This window comes from Arachis hypogaea, chromosome 1 (assembly GCF_003086295.3).
Source record: "Arachis hypogaea cultivar Tifrunner chromosome 1, arahy.Tifrunner.gnm2.J5K5, whole genome shotgun sequence".
NCBI classification, from domain to species: Eukaryota; Viridiplantae; Streptophyta; class Magnoliopsida; order Fabales; family Fabaceae; genus Arachis; species Arachis hypogaea.
This window is the reverse complement of record NC_092036.1, coordinates 2294634-2304266: the sequence shown is the minus strand read 5'-3', so window position 1 is coordinate 2304266 and position 9633 is coordinate 2294634. Positions and strand designations below refer to the sequence as shown.

At 31.6% G+C, this 9633-nt stretch overlaps 2 protein-coding genes across 3 annotated transcripts; one reads left to right on the top strand and one right to left on the bottom strand.

Moving 5' to 3' along the window:
• Positions 1-2053: 2053 nt before the first annotated feature.
• LOC112790059 (uncharacterized) lies at positions 2054-5746 on the top strand. 2 transcript variants are annotated; one of them, XM_025832287.3, is made up of 9 exons: positions 2054-2328; positions 3080-3105; positions 3441-3525; positions 3637-3846; positions 4283-4405; positions 4687-4744; positions 4823-4896; positions 5134-5222; positions 5300-5746. In XM_025832287.3, the coding sequence occupies exons 1-9, from the start codon at positions 2197-2199 to the stop codon at positions 5367-5369; spliced, it is 867 nt and encodes a 288-aa protein (XP_025688072.1). In that variant the 5' UTR covers positions 2054-2196; the 3' UTR covers positions 5370-5746. The 2 variants fall into 2 exon arrangements, with proteins under 2 accessions (XP_025688072.1, XP_025688078.1); XM_025832293.3 differs by having other exon boundaries at positions 2078-2328; positions 3405-3525.
• A 203-nt stretch (positions 5747-5949) lies between these two features.
• Positions 5950-7659, bottom strand: LOC112790074 (small heat shock protein, chloroplastic). The gene is made up of 2 exons (XM_025832310.2): positions 7190-7659; positions 5950-6535 (listed from the first exon to the last, which is right to left on the bottom strand). The coding sequence occupies exons 1-2, from the start codon at positions 7401-7403 to the stop codon at positions 6054-6056; spliced, it is 696 nt and encodes a 231-aa protein (XP_025688095.1). The 5' UTR covers positions 7404-7659; the 3' UTR covers positions 5950-6053.
• Positions 7660-9633: the final 1974 nt, after the last annotated feature.

Genomic DNA, 9633 nt, shown 5'->3' with positions numbered 1-9633 from the left:
GTTGCATAGGACGCACATATTATCATTCCCTTCAATGATCCCAAACCTACTTAATTAATTGCTCCTTTGTATTTACCCGGCCTACTAGTATAAACCAGGTGAACAACTCTACTCTAGGCAAAACTAGTCCTTTCCAAATCTCTTTTGTGAATCTGTAGCTCAGAATATCATCGGTCATAGTCTGTTCCTGCAAAACCTAAACAAAAGAGTTAGTAGAATAAACACTTTTCCTGTCAAATTTCCACACCACTCTATCTTGCACTTCTGCTATTGATCTAATAGATTGCAAGACATGAAGCATCTGATCTAAGGTATCAACCTCCCACTGGCAAAGTTTCCTCCTCCATTGGAAGTTCCAAATCTACTCTATCCCATCTCGAAACCCACAATTCTCAATTACTGATCCTTTTTTGTTTGAAATTAAGAAGAGTCTCAGACAGGAGTCTTTCAGCTTTTCCATTTGGAGCCAAGTATCCTCCCAGATCTACCATCCCCCACCTTCATAGCCAGACCATCAATAATCTTCTGTCGGACCTGTTGGTCCTTTACTCGCAGTTGACATATGTCTCTCAACGGGCCTCCTCTCACTGATAGAGTCTAAGTTGACAACAACTGATCAGAAATTAAGTTATTACAGGAGCATACAATTTTCTTCTATAACGGACAGTCTTCTTTTGAGAAACGCCACCACCATTTAAACAATAAAGCAGTATTACGTACCATCGTATCTCCCATCCCCAACCCTCTGAGCTTCTTTGGTGCTTGAACCATCTCCCACTTAACAAGAGCCATGCCAGGTTGTCCGTCTTTCTTCCTTCAAAAGAATCTTCTCTACAATGAGATTATTCTATGTGCAATTACATTTGGCATCTTATACAAACTCAAGTAATAAATCGGTAGGCTGTTTATTATTGACTTTATAAGTACCAATTTTCTAGCCTTGCTAAGGACCTTTGATTTCCACAAGTTAAGCTTTTCTTTTACTTTATCTATAACTCACTTACAACACCGTGTATATATATGATTGAAAGTAGTATACAAATAATAATTTTTGTAAAAATAATTAAGTGAAGTGAAAAAAAACTTAATAGTTATGCATTTACAATTTATTTATTCTTTTTTAAACATATAAAACAAAGTCTAAAACAAGAATTATTATTAAATTATATTATTGGGTAAAAGATTTCTATGAATATATGTTCTGAAATGTGAGGCATTATATATTATTTAGAGGAATGCCTTTTTAAAAACTATAAGAATTTAGAGTTTTAAACAAATATAATAGCTATCATATGTACTCTTCAATTTTTACCCATTTTAAAAGAAAAAACAAAATTCAAAAAGTCTATTATGAACATAATCCAATACATCTAACAAGCTATCATGCTTTGTATTTATCGTTCAATTTAGCAAATAAATTTAAAACAGTCACTGGCCACTTGTGTGACTATATATAAAATAATCTTACAAATTAATAATACAAAATTACACCTTTTCTTTTTTGTGTGGGAGAGAGAAGAGTGTATCTTCCAATGATGTAAAAAGAGAAGTGTTTAATTTTGCTATAGAGTTACAAATCGGTGTCTTCGATTTATTTTTATTTTTTTCCAAACAATCACAAATCAGACGGTTCGATCTGTGATTTCGAAAATAAAAAAAATTTAATGTTAAAATTGGACTGTCCGATTTTTATTTTAAAAAATAAAAAAATACAAAATACAAAACGGACTCTACGATTTGTAGTTTTTTTTTTAAACAAATCGGACCCTCTGATTTGTAGTGTATTTTTTTCTTTAAACAAATCGGACCGTCCGATTTAAATAAAACACCGTATAAAAAAATACCTAATCTTCTAATAACAATATATTAGACATATATTTAACCAATATGAAAAAAATTAGCCACAAAATTACATCCACTAGTAGAAGATTATTGATTGACTCAAAGTTACAAATTTAGAAGGTCAATACGGTTAGACCAAAGAAGTCAAACGAAAATCTTAGCCTTCTGGGGTTGGACACGTGGCATATTCCAATAGGCTACACTCTCGTGTCTGCACGGCGTGCTTCCACTTCCTAACTCGCAAGAGAAGAAATACTGCGTTAGAGTTTTTCCCTTTTTTCTTTTCTCTTACCTTCTTCCTTTCTTTCTTCTTATGCAAAGTTTCAATCGTTTCCGTTCATCAAGGATTCGGAGATGTTCTCGTCTCTTTGGAAGGAAAAGAAAGAAGAATCTTCGAGAACAATGGAGATGCTGTTGACGTTGGTTCTATTCTGCATTCTTCTTCAGCCTGCAAGGGTTTCTTCAACTTCTCAAGGCATTGATCAAGTAATTCCCCAAAAATAAATACAAATTCGTTTTATTTATTTTTCTTATTGTTTTATATTATTGAACGTTGCAATTTTTTATGGAGTGAGAATCTTGCTGAAGTAAATTCTTGTCTGTTTGAATTGTATGATTTTGGATTTACCATAGAATGCAAATATGTGAGGGTTTGGTTCATTATGCTGCAGCAATATAAAGGTTTAAGTTGTGATACTTCTTATTTATATGAAAATAGAGAGGCTAATTTCATAGTGTATGTTGATTCTTGTTAAGTAATTGCTTCAAGTTGTTGCCTGAATGCTTAATTCTGTTTTCATGCGGTGTTTGGATTTTATGAAATTAGGTTCTAGAGTGTGGAAAATGATTTGGTTCGTTGACAACCAATAAGCATAGTGTATGATTTTTCTAGTGGAGATCATGCTGTGTTTTAGTAATTGTTATTTGGCTACACCTTTTTAACTGAAGCGTTTCATTGGTTACCATGGGTTGCTTGTATTGTATGAGTACGAATATGTATTAGAACAGAAATGAATTGAAATTGCGTAAGGGTACATAAGGATTTCGTGCGCCATTTTATCTTTCTTTCTTTCTTTCTTCTATTTTTTTTTTTTTAAATTTGGAATAATCCTTGGTTACAATTTGGATCCCTGGTTACTTTTTGTTGTTTGGTTTTGTTCAAGACTTCTGCAAATTTGTTTCAATTCCCATTTCCGTGGCAGTGTGAAAATAATTTTTTATTGTTCCTTTGTTACAGGGTTATATAGATTCAAATGCTGGAAGGTGAGTGAATTTAATCTTGAGCAATGAAACAACAATTTTAGTTTGTGTGTCAGTATTAACTTCTTCACGCCCTTGTGATACTATTATTAGTAAGGTGAAGTAAATAAATAACATAAATTGTGTGTGGCTCATACTTTATAGTTAATACACTCCCATCTTTTGTTTTATGTATCTTTTGTCCAGAAAGTAAAAATATATATAAAAAAAGAAATCATTATTTTGATATACTTGAATAATTGTTTTCTTCTTACTTTTGTTCAATCGATATGTTTGTGCTTCGTTCCTTTTTCACTTTCCAGGAATTGGTGTGCCTAATATATAATGTCACTATTCAGAACTCTGCAGCAGGAACAGGATGGTAATCATCAAATACATTGCTCTAGAGAAAGAAGCAGAGCAGCACAGAAGATCATTCAGGAGGTATTAGAATATTCAAATTTGTGATTTGCATGATGCTACTATGACCTTGTTGTATCATTATGATATAACTGATGAGATGTTCATTTGCTCCGTACATTGATTTTGCTGTAGTATTTGATGCCGTTCGTGGAGAAAGAAAAATATCATATCTCAAGAAGTTGTAAGTTTCACCCTGACAATGATCTATACAGAGATCAGGAACAACATAAATCCCACATTAACATAAATGAATGGCAATGTGGTTACTGTAAGAAAATTTTCTATGAAGAGAAATATCTTGACCAACATTTTGATAACAGACACTCCAATTTGCTAAATTTGGTAAGATGTTTCTTCAATACAATTTCTCTTTTAAAAGGTTACCACTGTTAGATCTAGGCTTTGTCATCGGGTCACTCTAGTTTATTTAAGCTAAGCTTCTCTATGCTTTCTTATTTTAACGGTTACTATAGAGAAACCTGCTGTTGACTGATAGTAACTAGTTGATCCTCTTAAGGATGAGAAAAAAAAGATCCCTTATTTGGGGTTATGTCTGTTGGATGCTTTGATTGTTTAATTTCCCTAAGCATAAACGATTTCCTGTCAATAGTATTCTTTTATCATTTTGATATTAAGATATTGGATATTGGCCTGTCTGAATTTTCAAACTAGAAATTCTGTTGAAAGAAATAAAAAAGACTTATGGCTTTCTTTGCTCAACATGACATGTAGACATGTAGTAGCATCACTAACCGAAAGATCATTGTGCTTGATCCAGAATCAGAGCCAGTGCTTAGCAGATCTATGTGGCGCATTGCACTGTGACATTGAAATCAATTCTGGGTTGAAAAAATCAAAATGTAATCCTGCTGCTGCTGCAAGAAATAAACATCTGTGCGAGGTGTGCATCAGTCTGTCTATTCATTTGTTTTAACCAGATTTGTTTCAAGCCACCAATTTATCTCAAAAGATTGAAAAGTTGACAATTTAGCCCTTGAAGGACTAAACAAGTGCAACATCAGTTGCTATGTGGGTTTGGGAAATTTATCAAATTGAGTAAATCATTTGAACACAATGGACTTATTTAGTTATTCGGAGGTTAAATTGTCTATGTTATTAAGTATTCAAGGGCTAAATTGATGGTATAAACAATTTATGTCTGTCTCTAATTGTTTTCTACAGAGCTTAGCAGATAGTTGTTTTCCTGTTAATGACGGTCCTGCAGCAAGCCGACTCCATGGTACGATATTAGTTTCTTTTCTGTAAAATGTTGCGCGTTATTGGCAGCTACTGCTTTCTTACATTCACAATTTGTCAGAATTCTTCTTGCACCAATTCTGTGATGCGCACAGCTGCACTGGAAGCAGGAAACCTTTCTCCAGAGGCCGCCGGGTAATTTAATTAAAATATATAAATGATTTCTATCCCTTTCTTTAATTTACCTTAAGAGGATCATTCTGAAAAATCAAGATTCAGAAATCCTGAAAGAATTTAACTTGACAAATTGCATAATAATGAGAGAGTGGATTTTCAAAGACTCCTCAATACTTTGTCCAACTATGTGGTGGAAATGAATCTATTTAATATAATTCGTTTGAATTCATTTAACTGGTTTCTTGGTATATGCAGAAGAAGACAAATGCATTCTACATCGTTGCTTCCATTTTGCTTTTGATGCTGCTGCTACTTTACTATCTCTATATCTACTTATATCAGAGGTATATATAACTCATTTATCAGAGATTCCAAGCAACTTGCTAATGGATGTGATAAGGTTTTGATTTTTGTCTTACAGAGGGATGAAAAGGGAAACTCAACTGTTGAGGCGCATCACTCAAACTGGCAGAAAGAAAAAACCATCTTAATGGATAGATCTGTCACCTTCGGAAGTTCTCGCTTCTCAAACACTTTCAGAATGCATAGTAAGTTTACTAATCTGTGACAACTGCACTCCCAATTCGGCCATAGACGAGTGCAGTTGGAGAAGAGCGAGAAAGACCGCCAAATCTGCTCCTCGTTTTGCATGTTTGTTGTAAGCCAATTTCAACACAAATTTGAGCTGCAGGATTGAATTCGCCCGTGGTGGCTTTTGTATTTGATTCTAACTGACATCACTAACAAGAAAAATTATACCTTATCATCGTGTTCTTTTTGTTTGTTGAAACTTGATCAGGATCTATTTGCAAACCTTTTCATTGTGTAGCATCAGTGTAAACTTCTATTAAAATTCTTTGTTTTTAAATATGATACTAGCCACTAATGTTCTGATTCATTAAACGTGTGTTAAAAACAAGTATACAGATTTTAGATTTCTAATTTCCAACGAATGTTAGATGTCATCATAACTTGGTAAAAGTCGGAAATTAGACAACACTGAATGTAGCCATGAATAAACCATAGTTGCTTTGATTCTTTTGTTTACCTAAGTAATGATTTTGGAAGCAATTCATAAACTCGAGTGGGAATATTATAGGCCTGTAATTTAATCACAAAAGATTCCATCGCAGTTTTCTAATAACCATGAAACAAACTTTACTACGAGATTACGGTTACTCTACATCTATGTCAATCTTTTTTGCAGCGTTACTTGCTTTTGGAACTGTTATGTAAAGAACTCCATCTTTGACCTGCGCTTTAATCTTGTCGAACTCAATGTTTTCCGGAAGGGCAATCCTGTCATTATATCTACCATAGCTACTGGCAGGCCAGTCATCTTCATGCCCTTCACTTCCATTTTCCTGACCTTCATGGTGCACTCTTTGCTCCTTCTCTGCCTTCACAACCAACATGTTCTCTTCAACCCATATCTTTACATCGTTCTTGTTCATACCTGGCATATTAAACCTCATCTTGTAATCTTTCTTCCCTTCTTTTATTAACCACGGCAGTTTCCCTTTATTGTATTCACCGTTTTCGGTTATGATCAAAGGTGAAGCGCTGCTGTATGACAATGGATTCTCCACAATCCTCTCCATTGTGTCCAACATTTGTCTCATTGTTCTTGCTTCTGGAAACTGGTTCAACAGCAGCACTGCAATTCAAAAAAATGAAAAAAATTAATTATCAAACCACTCACTATACTTTTGTATGAATACATATATTTTTAATATATATTTTATATTTTATCATATATTTATAAAATAATTAAAAAAATATATGAAACTAACTCTAAATCAGCCAAAAATAAAATAACTTAGTTAATTATAAATATAATAATTAATTTTATTTATTTATGATTTAAAATATTGGTTACTAAATGTTTTACCATATTTAAATTAAGAGGAGATAAGTTAAGTATTATTGCAACGTAAAACACGAAAACTGATTCAATTAGCTTCTGTCTTTACACCCTCCTTCCCTCTCTAAATGCCTAAAATATGATAAATTAGAAAACAGATTTAGAACCATCCAATTTACAAAGAAAAAAATATCCTAATACTTAGCATAAATACCATCCATATAGAGGTTTTAAATTCACGCATTTGGCTAGTTTTTACTGAAACCATCTTAGTTGAAATAATTAATACAATAATTAATTTTTACCGTACCTATAAAATGAAAAGATAAATAACATGAAGATTGAAACTATAGAAAAGTCCCCAAAAACAGTTAAAGGCGACAAAACCATTGAATTATGACAAGGGAATGAAGTATTGGTAAATCAGACCTTTCTTTTTCCCATTACCTTTGGGGGAAGACTGTAGTCCCTTATTCATCTTAGGCTGCAATTGTTGATGCTGCTTTGTCCTCTGGAAGCTTGCATCATTTCCGGCAGTAGCCTTTACATTGTTGTGGAAAATTACATTCCTTGCTCTTGAGAATGGTAACAATTTGGTATTGGAAACTCTTATAGATGAAGGGTGAGCACAGAAACTCATATTTGGAAGTGTTGAGGCCATTTAATTTTCTTGTTGCGAGAGTAAAGAAATGATCACGGGAGAAGATGACGTTAGCATTGATGAAATTTATAGGATATGTTGGAAGTTTCTCGAGGCATCTCAGGTTGGAGTTCTAGATTTCTCCATGCAATCCACTCCAGTAGCCGCATGTTCCACATTCCATCAGTTTTGATTTATCTGGTTGGGCTTGAAGAGAATTATCATGAAACCTATTTTTGTCAAAAAGAAAAAACAATTTCCCACAGCAAGCTTTCCTAATTCTCACCTTAATAATAATAAATAAATAAATAAATAATAAAAATATCATAAATTAATTTTTAAAAATTTCTGTATCAATTATCAAAAAATTAGTTTTTTATTCCAAGAATTTATATATTACAGAGGCCAACTTTAAAGTTATTAAACCTAGTTTATTTGTTAGTAAGTTGGCTCCATTATATTTCTCATACATACCAAACAGGGTATTGAATTGTTAAAATACATAAATTATGTGTAAGTTAGCATCTCGCACATTATAATTTTTTATAATAAAAACCATTATTTTTTTTAATTATGTTATTTATATATTAAAATTGATTATTAAATTAGTCATTTATATAAAATAAATATTAAATGTTAATTTTTTTTGTGATAAAGATATTCAATATGTTAACTGATGGATGGATATGTTTTTTTAAATATATTTTTTTTATTAATGTATTGTCTCTTTTGTTAAAATATGTATTTAATTCACATTAATTAAACTTTTAACTTGCGTACTTTTTTATTATAAATAATTAATATTATTATATTAATTATAATTTATAAGAAAATATATTTATGTTATTTGAACAAATTCGGACTCTTAGGTTAATAGTTTTAGTGAGACGAATTTGAATTTTACCATTAAATTATAATTAAATTGTCTCCTATATTGAAGTTAATACAAAACATCAAAACTCAAAATTACATTATTTGTTAAATGATGATCATACAAATTAAAATGCACATATCTGATGTTAAGTTTATTCATATCATCTACATATATAGCATATATAACAAGTTTATAGTTTTACATTTCTATTCTACAATATTCATAAATTATACTCAGAATATATATAATGACACAATAATAACTCAATAAAAAGATGTACTCAACAAATGAATTTTGTTGAAAGATTGTTGAATAATTATGAATAATTATTGTTAGTTAAGTCGTGAATTTTGTTGTTTTAACTTGTTACTAGGTTGAATTATTATCGAATCATTTTGACTTATGAGATTATTGGATTGGAATAATTTGCTGTGTGTTCCTGTGAACCTGTGATTTTCACTACAAAGATTTTTATTTATTTGTGGGAGTTTTTTCTCTTATTTGTGGAAGTTACTAAAACCCCTAAAATTTGACGTGCCACGAAGTCTTTTGTCGGGATTTTTAAAAACCTTTAGTGGAGATTTTGTATGTGTTTAGTAGAAGTTTTATATTGGATTTTTGTGGCAGTTCTTGGTCAATGTTTGTGACGGTTCAAAACTCCCACAAAAAGACCTTTTCATTTTAAAAATAACAGCTATTTTGTGGAGGTTTCAAACCTTCACAAACCTGTCAATATAATTTTTTAAAATTAATCTATATTATTATTACACTACTGATCATTAAAAATGTAAAAAAAAAATAAAATAAAAGAAATATTTTAAAACAAAATATAGTACACTACCATCATTTTCCAATCACATTAATTACAACTAGAAAATATTAAAAATAACATGATAAAATACAAACTTATATCCAAAGTCATGGACAATGAACATAACTAAATAAATGTATTTGCAAACAATGCAAATAGATCTTGACTTCTAGCTATACCATTATCATCCAGAAAGAATGACAAACTAACAATGCAGTTAACAAAACTAACAATGCAGTTAACAAGACCTAATGCTTACACTAGCTGTTGCAGTAGATATTAAAGCTAAATGTTACTTAAACCAAATGTTAAACCAGTGAGAGAGAGCATTAGTTATGATCCATGGTAACTGTCAAAGTATCCATCGTGGCTTCATACACACTCTTCAAAAGAACTCTTTCTTCTCATCTTCACCCAAATAAAACCTCAAGCCCCAATTTGTGAAGGCACAAGGATAGAAGATTAAAGAGGGACCACAAATAATTTTGAAGAGAAAGAATGAGAATAAGGTCACGGGATGCCTTAACGACTTTACATTTTTTGACAATGTACCACAATGCTGTTAG